Consider the following 19,717-nt stretch of genomic DNA (forward strand, 5'->3'; position numbering starts at 1 on the left):
AGTTGTTCTTCAAGCCTGCCTGCTGTTCCCGGTTTCCTTGCTGGGAGGTGAGGCTCTGCGAGCAAGGTGTGAGGAGCTAAGCGCTCGTCCCCCTCTGGCAATCTGGCCTGCAACTGGAACCTGAGAACACCGTGTCCCGAAACCGTGTCCCGAGAACTCCTGAGCTTGCCCCGTGTGACGAAACACTGCGGCGCTCAACACCTTGTTTCCGTAACTCTCCCCTTCACGCCTGCTCGCAGAACCGGGGCGGGCGCGGAGGCAGGCGGGGCGGATCTGGCCGCCATCCCGGCAGCGACTCTGTGTCGCGGCCCGGCGGGCGGGCGGACGCTGCCCGGCAGGCGGCGCTGTAGCATCCTGCGCCGCTCTCGGCGTCTCTGGGAGCTGCGCTGCGAGGAGCCCCCGTGTGTCCGCCATATTGGCGCCCGCGCCGCAGCCGCTGTGCGTTGTTCCTCCGTCTGCTGCCGGCGCGGCCGAGCGGTGCCGGGCGGGGGAGGGGACGGCGACGCCGCCGGGCGGGAAGCGGGGCGAGGAGGCCGCGCGCTGCCGGGAGGAGACGGAAACGAGCTGCTCGCGTCCCTCCGCGCCCGCCCCCTGCGCCACCCGCCATGGCGAGGAGGCCTGGCGGCCCCTGAGCGAGGCGCATACGCACACGCAGACCGAGACTAGCCCCCTCCCGGCCGCGGCCCTGTGTGGCCGCCATCAGCGGAAAGAAGCCGCCCGGCTCCCGCTTCTGCCGCGACATGGAGGCCGTGAAAGCCTTTAACAGCGAGGTGTGTACCGCCCCCCCTTCTCCTCCAGCTCCTTCGTGTTGGGGTCGGGGAGCGGGCGGGGCCGCGGGCCCCGGCTCCTTCCCTGCCCCCTCCCGCTGCGTGTGCCTCGCCGCGGGGAGGGGACATGAACTGGGGGTGCTGAGCAAGACAGCAAGGGCAGGGAGTGGGGAAGCGCTCCCGAAGGCAGCCCAGGGGCTTTGCCACCCCCGCGCCCTCCCTGGGCGGGAGCAGGGTATTATCACCGTCCCTATGAAACAGGATGAGGGGGAAAGGGTAATGCAGACACCCTTCCATTCCTTTTTCCACCGTGAGGCTGTGGGATACTGAACGGAGAAGAATAGATCTGGCGGTGGGCTGAGGGGAGAGGAGGGAGCGGGAGGAGGCCGAGGTGGAGGAGGCCTCTTCCCTGCGCCTGGCGCACGGTGGGGCGAGTGATGACCGGTAACTTCACATGCTGACCGGAGGAGGTTGCGCGGAGCGGCGCGGGGGGGGTTCCTGGATCGCCAGGCGCGGGGTCTTTGGGCTTTCCCGCATCCCTCATCTCTGGTGCTGCTCTTACTCCTCGCCAGTGCGCACTTTTAACACCTCGTGGAGCTGTGTTTTTAAAACTGGGGAGGGCAATTCAAAGGCCTGAGGGCTCATTTCTGTATTTGCGAATACTATATTCGCAGTGGTCAGGATGGAAGCAGATATTCCCAGTGTGCTGCACTGAAGAACTGCGTTTAAACTGGGCTACGGCACCCGGAAACACGCATGCTGGCTCAGATATTAATACAGCACCTGCCTTTCCTTCTGTACCGGTAGTGAATGTTTATTTTATTGTAAGGTGGTTTTTTGTGGTACCTCTGCTTTGTTCCTCTTCATTGCGATACTTTGTGTCGTTTGTGTTTTGAAGTTAATGCAAGAAGACAGCAAATACACGTGTTTTCTCTGTAAGAAGTTACACATCTTAGAAAAACATTTTGACTTCTATTAACTGTAGAAAGTGTTAGCTCTACTTGCAGTGTACGTTTTTACAGACTGCTCACGTATTGGCTCTTGCTACCCCCAATACAGATGTATGATTTTATTGGTATTAAGCAATACAGCACTCGGTTGGATTTTTTAAACGTTTGTTTGGTGTGTAACGGAACAGTGTACAAAACGTGTTGCTTCTACATGGTGCAGTAAATCAGTTTTTTTTTTTTTAAATGGGCAGGCACTTTCTAATAACTCAGGAGTGGTTGAACAGCCATAACTCGTGCAATTGCACATGTGTTGTTGCACTTCAATTTGAATTCGGCAGTTGGAATCATTGTCACTACTGGAAAAATAAGTACTTTTTTTTTTTTTGCTTATTTATTAATTGATTTGCTTATGTACTATATTGTTAAGTGAGAAAAGGAAGAGTCTAGTCACAAAACCAGAACATAAGTACATTAGACACTTTTTCTTGTATATGCCTACTAGCGTGAGCAAAAAACTTGACTTTTCATGTTGAAAAACAGCTTATGGCTGATTTGCTGAGCACGCAAGTGTTATGTACCATAAAATTAACTTTGAAGATATAAGGTGAAAACTACTGAAGAGGAGAACTTTAGAATGTGCCTGAAGCCTTCAAAAGGCTTGAAAAACGATGAACCTCAGAGCCTTGGAAAAGACTGGGAAGAATGGGCAATGACATTTTAACAAATTTACCTTCTGTGGTATAAATAGAGATCATCTATGAATAGACTTGAGTTTGTGCCTTCTCTTACAATGTTGTTTCAGCATTTTTGAACTGTAAAATGATTAATAAATATTTAGAATAGTTTAAGTGTGAGTCTAGATTAAGTAAATGCTTTTGATTAACTTACAAATAGTTGTACTTTGCTTCTAAAAATGGTTTCTTCGTTTTTGTTATGTGTTGAAGTCATACTCAAGAAATGACATCAGAGTTCTGGAGATTTTTTCCTACTTAAATGCAAATTAAATTTTGCAGAAGATGAGTTAGACTAAATTCTACAAAAACTTTTACTATACTTTTTCGTACATAGTTTACCTTAATCAATTTGAAACTGTTTATGTTATTTAGTGGTGAAATGCAGTTTAGAAAGAAAATACTGAGTACATTTAAACAATGTAGGTTGGGTACTTCTAGGGTTGGTTTGAGTTTCTTGGTTTTTTTTTTTTTTTTTTTTTTTGAGGGAAGGAGTTTGGATTCTGCAGTGAAGCTGAAGTAAAGGTAGCTAGCTGTCCATCTAGGTAACATGGGTTACTTCAAATGTGTATGTGAGCCAAGCAAAATATTATACCTATCCTATATGATAGTCAGAGTTGAAATTATTAACATAAGCTTGTCATTAATTTGATTGGAAAGAAATATGTAAATGTCTGTTGGAAATAATATCAGCTGTTGTGGAAAGCTGTTCAATATCTAGCTACAATATGTAGCATTGTCAGTGCTGTCCCTAGTCATGTATTTGGCCCTAACATTCAGTCTTGGGAAAGATAAATTTTAAAATCAGAAGTAACCACATTCTGAAATAAAACATGATCTTTGTTTTCATGTAATGATTGGTGTTTTGATATTTGATGAAAAGTGCTTGGCAACTGAAAAATAGAGTATTAGACAACTGACTTAGTATACTGTTGAGGTAACTGGCAATGTTTTATGCCACAGTTTATCAGTTGCTACAGTTGACATCATGAAGGCTAACCATTAAAGAATCATTTTCCTCCAAATACAATTTTATTTTTCTGAAAGCACATCAAAGTCATGAACAGGTATAGAAAGAAGAAAATTACTGCGATGTTTCAAATTCTTTAAATGGTCTAAAATGAATTGAGATGGACTGGAGACGAGCATGTCTGCTGTCACAGTTCCACCACTTGAATAGTACCATTTTACTTGCAGACGTACCTAATTAAAAACTCTGTTGCATAGCCAGTTCAGTGCTAAAGTCTTGCTGTCTGCTTCAAATTGTACCATTCTCATGTTCATTCCAGGTATTTTATTTGGGTACTGTTCTCCTTGATTTTCTTCCAATACATGTCCTTTTTATAGTGGCAAGCTTTGTATTTTCAATTTCTCTTTCACTTTATCATAGAATACAGGTGATTGGAAGAGACCTCAGAGATCATCCACTCCAACCCTTAAATCAGCACTGAAGGGTTAACACGAAGCCATGTCCCTAAGTGCCAGGTCCACACACTGCTTAGAAACCTCCAGGGATGGTGACTCCACCACTGTCCTGGGCAGACCATTCCAATGTTTGATAATCCTTTCTGTGAAGAAGTATTTCCTAATATCCAGCCTAAATCCTCTCTGGTGCAGTTTGAAACCATTTCCTTTAGCCATGTTGCTTGGCACCAAGAAGAGACTGACTCTTTCCTCACTCCAGCCTTGCTTCAAGTAGTTGTAGAGAGTAGTAAGACCTCCTCTTCTCCACACTGAACAATCCTAGCTTCCTCAAATGCTTCTGGTAGGTTATGTATTCTAGGCCCTTCACAAGCCTTGTTGCCCTTCTCTGGACATGCTTCAGCACCTTGATGTCCTTTTTGTAGTGAGTGGCCCAGAACTGAACATAATACTTAAGGTATGGCCTTTACCAGTGCTGAGTAGAGGGGGATGTTTACCTCACTGTTCCTGTTGGCCACTGTTTCTAGTACAAGCCAGATGTTATTGGTTTTCTTGGCCACCTGGGCACACAGCTGGCTTATATTCAGTCTACTGTCAACCAGTGCTTCCAGGTCCCTCTCCAAGTCACAGCTTTCCAACCACACATCTCCACCATGGGATTGTTAACCCAGGTGGAGAACCTGACCCTTGGCCTTGTTGAACTTCATAGAAATAGCCTTGGCCATTGTTCTAAGCTGTCCAGATCCTGTTCTGGTAAAGCTTCTCTACCCTCTAGCAGATTGCAGATGACAACAAGCTGGGTGGCTGTGTCAAATTGACTCAATCCCCTCATCCAGATCAATGGTAAATGTATTAAAGAGGGCAGAATGATGTGAAGAGGTTGTGCAGACAAGTGGGAAAGTATGGGTGCTTTAATTCTGAAACCTGTTTTTTGGATTTTTTTTTTTTAATATGAATTTGTAAAACAAATATAGTTTAACAGACACATAAATGTGTAGGATTGGAGAATTTGGAAGTAAATGAAGATCATAAAGTGCAACACAAACTCTGTTTGCAGTAATACTTTGTTTAGCTGTGCTAATTACATCTTCAATTTGAATTACAAATCTTGCAAGAAAATTTAAAGGCAAATTCAGCTTAGATGCTTATTTCTTAAAAAAATACAGTAGCCATTCACTGATCTACTTCAACTGAGCATAGCATTTCTATTTATTTCAAATTTCTCAATGTCTTCAGTCATATGCAGGCATGCATCTCTGGGAATGAACTTTAAGTTTTGCTGTCCATAGTACAGCCCTTACTGTTGATTGGTTGGGGTGTTTTGTTTGGGCTTTTTTTTTTGTTTGTTTTGATTTGATTTTGTATCCTCTTTATTTAAAAACAAAGCAAGAATATCTCATGCATAAGCTATGCACCCTTTGGTCAAAGTATTGAAAATACTTGTACATTTTGTTGAGAATGACCCCTTCAGTTTTTACCTACAGCAAATTAGAAGGTTAGTAAGGGTAAAATCAACTCAGGGTTGTTGATAGCTTAAATCCCAAAATCTACTTAGTTGTAGACTGCACATTGTTGAATCCAGTGGACAATAGTTGTCAATGTCCAGTGCTACAGGTTTTAAAAATACAGTTTGACATTTGTCAGGCAACAGACTGATGCTGGAGAGGCAATCATACTTAAAACCAACTGACAAACCAAAAAACCCAAAAGCCTCCAAACAAACAAAGTATAAGAGTATGTGATGGTTTGGGTGTTACCTGCCCCCCCACACTTTGGAAATCACCTAGACTAGACTCAGCTGGCCCTGGAAATTGAATGAAGCTTATTATTTACTGCTTAGCACAATATACAAGCAGATATTTACAGTATATACAGTTATAGACAGAAATATACAAGGTAAAAGGTAATACAGAAACACAACAGCCCTCCCAGAAACCTGAGTCCCCAGGAGAGGCTTTCAGCTGCCCCTTCACCTTCCCCCTACCCCTCTCAGCCTTACCCGAGTCTCAAGGAAGAGTGGAGGTTTGGGTAGGGGGTTAGGAAGCAAAGTGGATTAATCAGAAAAACGACAGAGAAACAGAGAGTGAGGTTAGAGAGAGGGATGCAGCTGCGAGATCCCCAACAAAGAGTAGTGCCTTTATGTTTTGATTCTTGTATCTCTCTGTAAGCTTGTGAGTGAAGTAGACATCACCATTGTTTCTCTTCCACAGCCTGTAATCTAGTTCTCACCAAAACATTCTAGCTTGCTTCAAACTAGCAGAGAGTATAAGGCAAAGCTTCTCCTTTGAAGCTCAGAAACTAGAAAGTCTTACATCATCTGATTCAGAAATGCCATACATTTTGTTTTGAGCATGTTTGGTAGGAAAGGTTTAATTACTCTTCCCTCTACAATTGGTGCTGATTTTTTCATATATAAAGGAATTCAGTGAAAAACTAAGGCTCATCAGGGAGATGTGGAATGTGCTCTGTTGGTGTTTTAAGATGAGAATGCACATGAGGTGTCTAAGATTCAGGGAGCTTGCTTAGAGTCAGGTGGGCTCCTATGCCTTTACTCTTGCTAATCTAAATGTTTTTTAGGGTGTGAGTCACAATTAAAGCTTCCACAGCATAGCTGCTCTGGTATTCTGCTGTTACTGACAGTAAAAATGGTGGTCTTCACATAGCGCATCATAAAACAAAGTCACTGAACTTTTGCTGTGTAGACTGGTGAGAGCTATGTAAAATGATAAGCAATACGTAAAGAGATTATTGCTACTTTTGGGTTAACTGATTCTTCTGAAATTTGTCAGTGGTAGGGATGTAACAGTCACTAACTCTTTGCTTTCAGTGCTGTTGTCTCTATTTGTGCTTCATGTCTGTTGGTCACCTTTATCATGTTTTCTTTAGAATGTATGTTTTAAGTGGTAGTGGGGAGCAGCTGGAAATAATCCACATTTTAATTACTGAGCACTGGAGTGTTAAGTACATGCAAGTACTGTAAATCAAATACTCTGTTTTAGACTACTTTAAATGGCATATCCCAAGTCATTGATGAAGCTCTTTAACAAAAGAATGCCTTCTGATACTTAAAAAAAACAAAGAAAACAACCAACAAAATGATGTTCTTAGTTAAGATGCTAAATAGAGATGCATGCTGAATAGCTGGGGAGAATGGAGGTGGAAAAAGATCTTCGAAATGGAGAGCCAGGGGTTTGATTAATGCAAGTAGTGATAGTAGCAGTTAGGTATAGGGAATGGTGAAGGTGTGTGTAAGCTACTCCCTGGCAAGATATATATGTGTGGGTTTTTAAGTTCTGATGTATGCTTCATGTTGGCTGAAGCACTTGACTGCACAGCATGTTTCCTAATTGCTGAGAAAATAAGAAAACTCACGTCTGTTTCTCTTGGAGTATTTTATCAATCATAAAATAGTGCAGTCTTTTTTCATATCCTCTCATGTTTTGAAGCATTCTGCAACTGTGATATGTTCAACACTTTTTTAGATTATCCTGTACTGTATTGTGGTCCTATAGCCATGATTTATTTTGTAGTAGTAAATTGGGTTAAAAGCATTTTGTTTACCTCTTAATTTTTTGGAATAAAAGGTTATCTCTGTATTTTCATGTGCATGTGGACACACATGAGTCTGAAAAAATTTCATTGGTTTTCATTCTTAACCTCTGGGATAGATTCAAAAAAGATCTTCAGTTTTATTTTGCCTAATGATCCCATAGTTCTTCCCAGAGAAGAAACATTGAATCTTTATAAACTGCATAAATTGCCTTAAGATGCAGCAAAATGTATAAGAAATTGTTAATTTCCTTTTGGCTGTCGGGTGCGTAGAGTGCTATCAGTGAAATGTAAATACTCTGTTACATCTCAGCAAGAGCTTAACTTGGCTGGCTCAATTGTTTGTATTTTATTAAAAGGGCATAGGAAAATAAAGCCCTTTTCAAGATACAGGAAATATTAAATTAATGTTCACTAAATTAAATGCCTCCATGTGTGCTGAATAAATATTTATGGTTTTAATACCACGTTTTCAAAGACTAATCTGACCTTAGACTTTCACCAGCTACAGAATCTTGTCTTCTGGCTATGTAAAGACATGATAATGCAAGACTCTGTTAAAAGCACAAAATATTAGGGTTTTTTGTGTGCATATCTTACTCAAAGACATTTTTTTCATTAAATAGCATAGGACAAATGATTATTTTTCTGTCTTGAGTACATACACTTTAAATTGCTTCCTAAACTGTGGTCTAGATTAGATCTCTTCTACAAACCTGGGATAATAATGTGGATCTCTAGATTCTGCTAACTATCTTGGGCTGTAAGAAGATAGTTATGTGTGAATATTGATCCTGCTTGCTACTTATTTGGAGAGCACTGAACCATTTTGTAGTTTAAAACAATTGCACTTCTGAACTCTTATTACTTCAGATCCTTTTATTTTCACATACTCACTAAGACCATACCTAGGGCTACAATCTTTGGCAAAGTACTTGAAATTATCTTAACAGGTCTTGAGTTTGCCATCAGCAGTCTTTGTTCCTGTAGCAGTTATAAAAGCAGACTCTAGTAATCCAAATGGCTGCCTTATAGGAAAAAAGACTCTCAGAAGGAAAGTATTTGATAGAGCAGGTTTTAAAATATGTTCTAGACACTTGATTACTATAGTGAGGATTTCTTTTCACTTAAGAAGAGGCCCACCTTTTTCTTCAGTAAACTTGATCCATCATTCTACCTTTGGGCAGCCACCAAGGCATTTATCCTGAACAGCTTATTTAATTTTGATTAGAGCCTGTGTTTCTGGCTGCAGCAACTGCTGGTACAACTGTTATGAGGCTTGGGACAATGGTGTCTAATTGTATGTTCATATGTACATCAGTAGTTCAGCAAGGTGTATCAGAGGTTTTCGCAGATTAGATACGCATTTCTGTCCTTTCATTTTGTCTTTTCTTTGGAGCTACTTCTCTGCAGTGTTCCTCTAGGAGTATTGGCAGCAGTGGCGATCAAACTAGGTAATTTTAACAACCTTGTTCAGCAGCAGCTACTATGCAGTAGGGTACATGTTCTTTAAGAGATGTAGAGGATCTTTAGTTACTGCTATATTAGTTCTTGTCTTCACCTGTCCTTGTTAGGACACTTTTTTAAAGTAGAATTTTAAAAAGAATTGTTAAAATTTGGGGGAAATATGAAGAAATGAGTTCATTGCCCCCATGGCCCTGTGCCAGATTTGTCTCCACCAGAAATATGTATTTCTTGTGATAGCCTGCTCTCATGCTTTTGGCAAATAAGCCAGCTACCATTTGTACAGAAGTGGCAGCTATGGTTGCAAAACAATCATTTTCTTTCCACTTGTTGTTTTCAAAGCCTACAGAGATGATGTGGTTTTAGTGGGTACAATGCTTGGTTGAATGAGATTTTTTGTTTGTTTTTTTACAGTTCCAAATGAATAGAAGTGGCTGTCTTTTCTCCTAGTTTTGTGATGATACAAGCAGGTAGCTGATGAGCATTTTTCTGATGCTTTGACATTAAAAAATATAATGCACGTGTAATATAATGAAATACATATGTGGGTGGTAAGGCTTTGCTGTGTGTTCTGTTGATGGGTTTTGAGGGTTGTCAGTGAGTGCTCTGGTTCCCATTTACAATGGGGACGCAAAAGATGTGTAAAAGCAGTGGGGGTGAGATCCAGGAGGCAGTAGTAGCAGGAAATGGTGTTTTGGGTGGATGATGGTTGAGCAGTAAAGCAGTGTAGGGGAGCAACAAACAGAGATTGAAGATGCCTGGTTAGTTGTGAAGCTTTGTCTGTAACATTAGCTTTAAAATACTGCAGTAGATATTGTTTTATAAATACTGCTGGCAGCTGCACAAGGTGTTTTATGCAAGGCAATGAGCAGCTGTCTTACATGTTTGAATAGAAATTTAAAACTGAAACAGACATGCATCTAGGGGGTAAGATATTTCAGAAAAATCCATCTTCTTGTGTTGTGTGGCCTAGGGTTCAATGCTTCCTATACTCATTTGGAGTTCAGTGTGAAGGATTTTCTTGAGGGTTTTTTTGTTTTTCTCATTCTAGTTGTCTGTTACTTCTGAAAACTGAAGTAGAATTAATAACATGCATTCTTTGCTTTCCATCCCTATTATCCTATGGCCCATTTTTTCTGTAAAGAATTACAAAATACTGTAAATTTTTGCTTGCTATGAAATTGTTGATTTAAAAGTATTTGCCTCATGACATGACTTTATGGAGTTCTCTTGACAAATAATTTAGGAATAGTGCTGTAGATAAAAATACAATTGTAATATTGTAGTTTTAAAAAGAGAAGTAATGATACTTAGAAAGGTATTTGGATTTTCCAGAGGTTAAGTCCATATTGCTTACAATGTGTTAACCAGATTGCTGGAAGCCTATGGAAAGACATGATCATACTGAAGTTTTTCAAAATACCAAACCTCCTATACCTAATAACAAATCAGAGCTGGTTCACATGAAAAGGAATAGGATATTCACAGAACCTCCTCAAAATTACCACTTCAGATAACATTTTGATCTTCATGGCTTGGTTATCAGAAATGTAGTAGTAGCCACTGCTTTTCAGTTTTCAGAAGAGTGAAATGCAATACTTGAATGGGAAAGGAGGAACATTTACATGATGGTTATATTATTCAGAGAAATGCAACCCACTATAAACCATGATTAAAAAAAAACAACAACAAATCTTGCAGCTTCATTGTGAATGCAGTGGATTTAAAGCCACATCTAAGTAGAATATAGTTTGAAATCATTATGATGGGACAGGATTTGTTGTGAATCCTGGAACTGGTTGGCAGAGAAAACATGAGTCATTGATTTTCATGGTGTTGATTTTCTCTGTATTTCATATCTCAAAGTTGTAGAGCTGTGATCGTATTTAGAGTTCTCTGAGGAGTTTAATTTCCTACTGCAGCATGCTTTATGAAACCAGTGCACTGCAAAAAGAAAATAGGGTACCTCTCCATTTCACAATCTTGCCACTGGAAATTTGTAGGAACTGGCATTGTACCTGAAGCTGATGATTTTCATGTTGCTCTGGATTGTTCTAAGCTTTTTCTCCTTTGCAGTGAACATGCTAAGTTTCTGTGAAGAGAAAATGAGCATTTGTATTTTATGGCATGTAAAATTCTAGGGTCAAATTAAGTATGTTGTAGAGAATATTCTCAACTGAACATCTGTTTCTTAGTTGCCCAGAGTTCAGAAGACTTACACAGTTGAATTGGTTTCTTTAAATGGTAGTTTTACACTCATAGGCTATTTGTACAAAGAAGTCTGTACCAACAGTACGTAGAAGGTTGTTAGAAGGTTGTTGGTTTTTTTTTTAAGTAGTCATGAAGAGAAAATTGTAAATAGGCTGTAATGTGCCTTTTGGCTTAAATCTGTGAAAACTGAAATGGAATTCCGTTGTTCCAGCTGAAATTAAGGTTTGGTAAATGTGAGAGTCAAAATTTATACTGCTTTGTCAAAATGAAGTAGTTAGGAGGACTGAGTAAAAGCAGTGGTGGTAACACCTGACTTCTCCATGAGCTGAAAAGTGATGGGCTAGAGAGACTGTTCTAGTATGTTTGCATCTTATTTCACTGAATTGCTTATACACTCAGGACAAATATTCAGATGTCCTCCTTATACATAAACATATGTATAGTGGCATTCAGTCCAGCTGTTGTGAGGGGGGAGAGCTTTTTGTGTGAGTGTTCATGATTGCTTTTAAATTCTTAATAAATCATTTAAGTGCAGCAGTAAGAGGAAGACACTGGGATTTGAAGCATATTGACTTTTACCTTTTGTTTATTAATTCACATCATGGACTTCAAGTGTTTGCAAACAGTTGTATTAAGATGCTGTTGAGTTTCATCCCTCTTGTTCTTTTGGCTTTTTTGTTTGTTTTTATTTGGTTTGGGTGTTCTTTTGTTGGATTTTGGCAACTTAAATTGTCTTGGTTGATTTATGAAGTAAAAGAACTGTTTTGTGTTTTCCCTCAAAATTAAAATGCTTCATGCAGAATGGAGCATCTACCATTCTGATCATCCTACATGCACATTTTTGGTATGTATTCTAACAGTTCTGTGAAGCACAGAAAGTGACAAGGTGCTGATTGAGTTTAAGTAGCAGCTCTCACTAGTATGTCTAAAGGAGTTAAGGGGAAAAGGAGGGTGTATCACCTTTAGAAAAAAGGGGAGGTATCCCAGGAAGAGTTCAAGGATATTGCTAGGTCTTGTAGGAAAAAAAGAGGCAAAAGCCCATTTCAAATTTAGGCTGGCCACTGCTGTTAAGGAGAATAAAAATGTTTCAATAAATATATTAACGGCAAAAGAAGGAATAAGGACAACCTTCACTCCTTATTAGATGCAGAGGGGAATATAGTAACAAAAGAGGAGGAAAAGGCAGAGGTACTTAACACATTTTTGCCTCAATTTTCAATAGTGGGATAGGTTGTCTCCAGCACAACTGGCTTCCTGAAACGGCAAATGGAGTCAGGGACCAGTGTAGTCCCCTAGTTATCCAGGAAGAAGCAGTAAGGGAGATGCTGAGCCACTTGGATCCTTGCTAAGTCCGTAGGACCAGATGGGATCCATCCTAGAGTGCTGAGAGACCTGGCAGATGAGCTGGCCAGGCTGCTCTCCATCATTTGTCAGCAGTCCTGGCTCACTGGAGAGGTCCCCGAAAACTGGAAGCTGCCAATGTCATGCCCATCCACAAGAAGGGCCAGAAGGAGGAACTGGGAAATTACAGGCCTATCAGTCTGACCTCAATGCCAGGCAAGGTCATGGAACAGGTCACCTTGAGTGCCATCACAGAGGACCTACAGGATGGCCAAGGAATCAGGCCCAGCCAGCATGGGTTTAGGAAGGGCAGGTCCTGTCTCACCAACCTGATCTCCTTTTATGATCAGGTTACCTGCCTGGTGAATGTGGGGCAGGCTGTGGATGTAGTCTGCCTGGACTTCAGCAAAGCCTTTAACACCATGTGCCACAACAAGCTCCTAGCCAAGCTGGCAGCTCATGGCTTGGACAGATTCACTCTGTGCTGGGTCAAGAACTGGCTGGATGGCAGAGCCCGGAGAGTGGTGGTGAATGGTGCCACATCCAGTTGGCAGCTGGCACTAGTGGTGTTCCCCAGGGATCAGTGCTGGGCCCAGTCCTGTTCAACATCTTTATTGATGATCTGGACGAGGGGGTTGAGTTTGCAGATGACACCAAGGTAGGAGCAGGCGTTGATTTGTTGGAAGGTAGGAGAGCCCTGCAGAGGGACCTTGACAGGCTGGATGGGTGGGCAGAGGCCAATGGGATGAGATTTAACAAGGCCAAGTGCAGGGTTCTACACTTCGTTCAGAACAACCCCAAGCAGCACTACAGGCTGGGGACAGAGTGGCTGAGAGCAGCCAGGAAGAAAGGGACCTGGGGTACTGGTAGATAGTAGGCTGAAGATGAGCCAGCAGTGTGCCCAGGTGGCCAAGAGAGCCAATGGCATCCTGGCCTGTATCAGGAACAGTGTGGCCAGTAGGACAAGGGAGGTTATTCTTCCCCTGTACTCAGCACTGCTCAGGCCACACCTTGAGTGCTGTGTCCAGTTCTGGGCTCCTCAATTCAAGAGAGATGTTGAGGTGCTGGAACGTGTCCATGAGGGGCGACAAAGCTGGTGAGAGGCCTGGAGCACAAACCGTATGAGGAGAGGCTGAGGGAGCTGGGGGTGTTTAGCCTGGAGAAGAGGAGGCTCAGGGGTACCTCACTGCTGTCTACAACTACCTGAAGGGAGGCTGTAGACAGGTGGGGGTTGGTCTCTTCTCCCAGGCAACCAGCAACAGAACAAGGGGACACAGTCTCAAGTTGTGCTGGTGGAAGTATAGGCTGGATGTTAGGAGGAAGTTGTTGGCAGAGAGAGTGATTGGCATTGGAATGGGCTGCCCAGGGAGGTGGTGGAGTCACCATCCCTGGAGGTGTTCAGGACAAGTCTGCGTGAGGCACTTAGTGCCGTGGTCTAGTTGTTTGGTTAGGGCTGGGTGCTAGGTTGGGCTGGATGATCTTGGAGGTCTCTTCCAATCTGGTTGATTTTTGTGATTCTGTGTTCTAGTCATGATCAAGGGAAAATCCTCTTCACTGAAGGATGCAATCACATAAGTAACTCTTCCTAGAGATGAAATTTTAGGAGGTTGTGTAAACTGCAATATAATTTAAATTTATTGTTTCTATTCTTTTTTAAAAAATCAGTAACTGACATAATACTCTTTTTTTGTTCTTTACAGTGTGGGGATATAAATATTTGATAAGCAATTCAGTGACTATTTCTGTCTATGCAATTGGATTTGATTTATTTCAATGCCATTGAAATGTGAAAGAATTTAACCTAATTTGTTAAGATATATTGTGTTAGGCTCAACTTCTGGTATTGTCTTTTGCACATTGAAATTGCAGACATTTACTATCAAAGTCTAGTTAGTATTTTGTCCGGTAGCAGCCATAGCAATAAAATTATTTCAGTAGAGATACATGTAATTGATATCCCTGAGACTGCTTTGGCCCTAATCTCAGAGATTGATTTGTATCCTGGAGTATCAATATCAAAATGTTCATTCCCTTAGTTAATGTAACAGCGTAATAGCCAACTATATGAGTATGTATTCCTGTAGATCACATGAAACCAGTAGTGTTCTTAACTTTCAAACCTTCTAATGGCAAATTTAGACTTAGATGAAGAATTTCCTGGCCACTCTTTGTAAGATGTGGCCAAACGTACAAAAACGGATGTATTGCATATGAAACTGTATTTTAATAAGTACTTTGTTCTAATTTTTATTCAAAGTTTTGGTATGGAAACAACTGCCTGATTCTGTTGCCTGTTGAAGTGTGTTGAAAGATCTTGGATTTAAGTGTTGGTCTTTGTAGAAGTTAAGTATGCCATTGCCTTCTGTGCAGTAATTGACTTTCTAAGCAACTGGGCTTCAACAGTGGTTGTTGTTTGTATGTGCTACCCGCTCTTCACTTGAGAAACTTTAGATCATTGCTTAACATTAGGTAGCATCTACTGCCTTGTCAAATACAACCACTTAGAGTACTTTTTGCAAGTCTGGACAATAGAAGTAAGTTTTAAACACTTTATCTATTGCAGTTGTAATGATAAAAATATTGTTTGCATTACTAAACAACCAAAATTTGAAACATGCTGATGAATTCTCAGACTTTCACTAATTCTCCTCCTGGAGACCACTTTTCTTCACAGAACTAAATAATATGTATAGGGCAGAAATTCATTGCTTTTATCTATAGCAACAACTTGACATTTCCACTTTCCTCTCTTCCCAAAATATAATTTATGCAGCTGGCTTAATCTTTAAGCATGCTAGTGTTTTTTTGGTGGTTGTTTCTTTGGTTAGGGTTTCTTTAAATTTTATTTTGGTTTCTGCTTTGTTTCTTTGGTTTGTTTCATTTGTTTCATTTTTTTTTCTCCACGAAGTTTGGAGATAGGATTTATTAAAAATTATGCTGGGAAAAAGGAGTTTAAATACTGCTGTTAAGCCTAACTTACATGTACATTGGAAAGTTACCTTTTACCTAGCTTTTTAACACTCAACACCATTGCTTTTTACTGTGCAAAACGTGACATTGTCTCATCAGGCAGAGGGAAATACAAAATTACTATAATTGGCTGTATTTGCCAGCCTGGTGTGTGCTGGGAAATTAAGACTTAAACATGCACTTTTGTAGTAAATCTATGCAATTTGTTGCATTTGGAAACTGTTACTTCTGAAAGAGAGGCATGAGGAAATAATAGTTTTTTCATTGTTCAACAAATGCATACAAAATCCCTATGAAGAGAATTTCCCATCTATTTACAGATAATTGATTGACTGCAATCGAGAGAGTGGTATGGAAAAAATGTTTGTTTTGTGATACAGTGCTGTGGTCTTGTGGATATGCTTCTGTAGTAATGTGTTTTCTTCAATACCTTAGCTCAGAGAAAAGGAGGAGAGGTGAGAAGTAAAGAAAAAAGGAGGAGGGGAAGAAAGGGTTAAAAAAAGACTACACAAAGGTAGAAAGAACACAAAGCATTTCAAAAGAGGGAACAAGAGAGAAACTTGATTGACTTCCACCTAATTATCAAAAGGGTGATGTTCATAGAGTGTGGTTTGAATGCATCACCATGCAGCAAAGCAGTAAACCAACTTCCCCCCTTCCTCCAGCTTCACTGCCGATTGATCTGATATTTTGTTTAGCTGTAAATGAGTCAGGAAGATTGTTAATTTGTATTTCATAGTTTCTGGTTGTTTGCAGTGTGTTGGGATCTGAGCATGTTTAGTCATCTAGTATACCTGAGATAGGCAGTTCTTGCCCACAGCTTTCTAGACTAAACTGATGGACTACTGAGTTTTCATTATTAAGTGCACTAAGTTGAAAAATCACTGACACTTTTTACAGTAACCCCAAATTATACTCTTTACTTCTGCAGTGCTTTTTTCTTGCAGAGGAGTATGAAATTATCCCCAAAAGGTCTCATGGAAAGCCTGTAATGTTCTAACTTGATTATTTAACACCTTTTTTCCCCAAAAACTGAGCCAACAATTTGGAAATCATTCGTCTTACTAATGACTTCTCCCTCATATTAGACTTTATTCACATGTGAAATTCTGTAGAACGTCAGTCTTTGTTCCTTCTTAACATTTGTGTTCCTTGGAGGTCATTAATTTTGTTTTCTTTAGTATCAGACATGCAGTTTTTTTTCTGTCACTTAGTTAATTTTGTGTGTGTTAAATACCATGTACCTTTAAAGGTCGTGTGCCTCAGATTTAGTTTTGTGAGTGACATCCTATATGTCAAAAATGGACAGTACAAGACAAAGCTTTGTATAATTTTGTACAATTTTTTAATTTAACCTTTCAAATTTATTAGTTGGTCTTAATTAGGCAGCATTTTCCCAGTTGTTGGGCTTCTGTTATGGTGACTTAGCTCAGGAAAGATTTTTTGTTAAGAATGATCCTTGAGTGAATACACAGCTCTTTGCAGCAGTGCTCCTTTCCAGGCAAACATCAGGAGACTCTTTCTCCCTTTTAGATATTGGGTAGGAGATGAATATTGATTTTGTTTACGTTAGCATAGTCTTCATTTGTATCATAGTATCACCAAGGTTGGAAGAGACCTCATAGATCATCAAGTCCAACCCTTTACCACAGAGCTCAAGGCTAGACCATGGCACCAAGTGCCACGTCCAGTCCTGCCTCGAACAGCTCCAGGGACGGCGACTCCACTACCTCCCTGGGCTGCCCATTCCAGTAGCCAATGACTCTCTCAAGCCTAAATTTCCCCTGGTGTAGCTTGAAGCTGTGTCCTCTTATTCTGGGGCTGGCCACCTGAGAGAAGAGAGCAACCTCCCCCTGGCTACAACCTCCCCTCAGGTAGTTGTAGACAGCAATAAAGTCACCCCTGAGCCTCCTCTTTTCCAGGCTAACCAATCCCAACTCCCTCAGCCTCTCCTCGTAGGGCTGCGCTCAAGGTCTCTCCCCAGCCTTGTCGCCCTTCTCTGGACACGCTCAAGCATCTCAGTGTCCCTCCTAAACTGGGGGGCCCAGAACTGAACGCAGTACTCAAGGTGTGGTCTAACCAGTGCAGAGTACAGGGGCAGAATGACCTCCCTGCTCCTGCTGACCACACCATTCCTGATGCAGGCCAGGATGCCACTGGCTCTCTTGGCCACCTGGGCACACTGCTGGCTCATGTTCAGGCGGGTATCGATTAGCACCCCCAGATCCCTTTCTGTTTGGCTGCTCTCCAGCCACTCCGACCCCAGCCTGTATCTCTGCATGGGGTTGTTATGGCACTTGGAGCTATTGAACCCCATCCCCTTGGACTCTGCCCATCTGTCCAGGCGGTCAAGGTCCCGCTGCAGAGCCCTTCTGCCCTCCAACCCAGCCACATCTGCCCCCAGCTTGGTGTCATCTGCAAACTTGCTGATGACTGACTCCATGCCCTCATCCAGATCATCTGTGAAGATGTTAAAGAGGATGGGGCCCAGCACTGATCCCTGAGGGACACCACTAGTGACAGCTGCCAGCTGGATGTGGCACCATTCACCACCACTCTCAGGGCTCGGCCCTCCAGCCAGTTCCTAACCCAGCACAGAGTGTTGCCATCCAAGCCATGGGCTGACAGCTTAGCCAGGAGTTTGCTGTGGGGGACAGTGTCAAAGGCCTTGCTGAAGTCCAGATAGAGCACATCCACAGGCCTCCCCACAGCCACCAAGCGGCGCGGCCGTGAACGAAGGCGGCAGGCGAGCAGGCAGGCAGGTGGCACAGGCTGAGGGGGCGAGGCAAAGCGGCGCCGTCAGATCAGGATGTGCAGCACTGGAGATCAACACCGACTTCAATAAACGATGTAATGGAGGCAGTCCTGGATCTCTGAATGGGCTTGGAGTATCTGCGATAACGAACATTTGTGGTACAAAATCAGTTACTGAATCAGTGGGAAAAATAAATTGATCCAAAAAGTTCGGTGGGGTTTGAATTAGATTTTGATCCGTATGTATATCATCAGCTGGTAATAGATGTGCAATGTTTGGAGAGAAAATTTTATTCTTTTAGAGTGCGTTCTAAAAAGAGACTCCAAACTGTGGTGCTCCCTACAGCAGAGTGTCAAATGTCAACAGCAAGCTTTTGTGCTTTTTGGTTTTCCACATAAGAAATGGTGCAAATACTTCCACTATGCACATCCTCTCTTTGTGGGAGATCTTGGTAAGTGTCATTGGTAGTCTGGATGGACTATATCAGTGATTTTTCACTGTGCTCATTAAGTCTTTTGAGGAAGGACAGTAGATTGAGATGTGGCTTCTTCTTACTGTAGCTGCATGGAATTATCCAGGTGCTGGCTAACTTTTATCTTTCATGTAATACGTACAGTCTTTTCTGGTGCAAACATTGAACCTAACATCCATTTTTGGCTGATTTTCTCTTGGAATTCTTGTCAGAATGGTTACTTTTCTTGTCTTTTGGAGAGATAAGATTGAAACTCTTTCAGTGAGAATTCATGAATCACACCTAGTAGGTATTTTCATTTTTGAGTTCCATTCTAGCACTTCATTATTTTCACACTGTGAGCTTGTTCCTTACCTTTTTATAAACATATTTGAAGAGGTTGCTGGTATAGAATGTCTCCACAATTTTTCCTCAGTTACTTTTTTCCTGATTATTTTGCTTTAACTAGATTGGAAGGTTGTCTGATTCTTTAAATGCCTTCTGTCTTTAAAATCCTGTGTGTTAGATGAAAAAAAATCAACGAAGAAGCAACAAACTCTTGCTTCTCTAGCCAGACTAGCAATAGAGCAGATGGAGTTTATGGATGGACTATTTCTTGCATAAGAATTTGGCTGGATGGCACCCAGTGGTTGAAAGGGTTGCAGTCAGTGGTTCACTGTACAAATGGACATCAGTAACAAGCGGTGGTACTTCAGAGGTCCATGTTGGGATGGATACTATTTGATATCTTCATCAACGTTATTGTGGGATTGAGTGTACCCTCAATGAGTTTGTTGATGACACCAAGCTGAGCAATGCAGTTCATCTGCTTAAGGGACAGAATGCTGTCCATAGGGGTGTTGACAGGCTTGAGGAAAGAGTCCATATGAAATTCATAAAGCTCACAACAACTGAGTGCAAGGTTCTGAGGTCCTCCTGTGCCTGGATCAGGGCAATCACCAGCATCGTTACAGATTGGGAGATGAATTGAGAACAGCCCTGTAGAGAAGGGCTTGGAGGTGTTGGTAGAAGAAAGATCAGACATGAGCCAGCAAAGTGCCCATGGAGCCAAAAAAAGCCAATCAAATCTCAGGGTGCATAAAAAG

General features: G+C 41.7%; 1 protein-coding gene across 10 annotated transcripts in view; it reads left to right on the top strand.

Annotated features, from left to right (window-relative positions):
- Positions 1-19,717, top strand: part of SCAF8 (SR-related CTD associated factor 8) — a 250,222-nt gene that overhangs the window by 25,489 nt on the left and 205,016 nt on the right. For 6 of the 10 annotated variants that reach the window (XR_010307940.1, XR_010307939.1, XM_064169203.1 and 3 more), the window contains exons 1-2: positions 697-770; positions 1,442-1,570. The exons of 3 other annotated variants lie outside the window; for them this stretch is intronic. Coding sequence is in view for 5 of the 7 variants with exons in the window: in XM_064169203.1 (XP_064025273.1) it covers positions 741-770; positions 1,442-1,570 (159 nt within the window). In the remaining 2 variants the exon portion in view is untranslated. Of the gene's footprint in view, positions 1-685; positions 771-1,441; positions 1,571-19,717 lie in introns of those variants that run through there. One more of the 10 variants, XM_064169207.1, reaches the window with a different exon arrangement.

This window comes from Pogoniulus pusillus, chromosome 31 (genome assembly GCF_015220805.1).
Source record: "Pogoniulus pusillus isolate bPogPus1 chromosome 31, bPogPus1.pri, whole genome shotgun sequence".
In the NCBI taxonomy this organism is placed as follows: Eukaryota; Metazoa; Chordata; class Aves; order Piciformes; family Lybiidae; genus Pogoniulus; species Pogoniulus pusillus.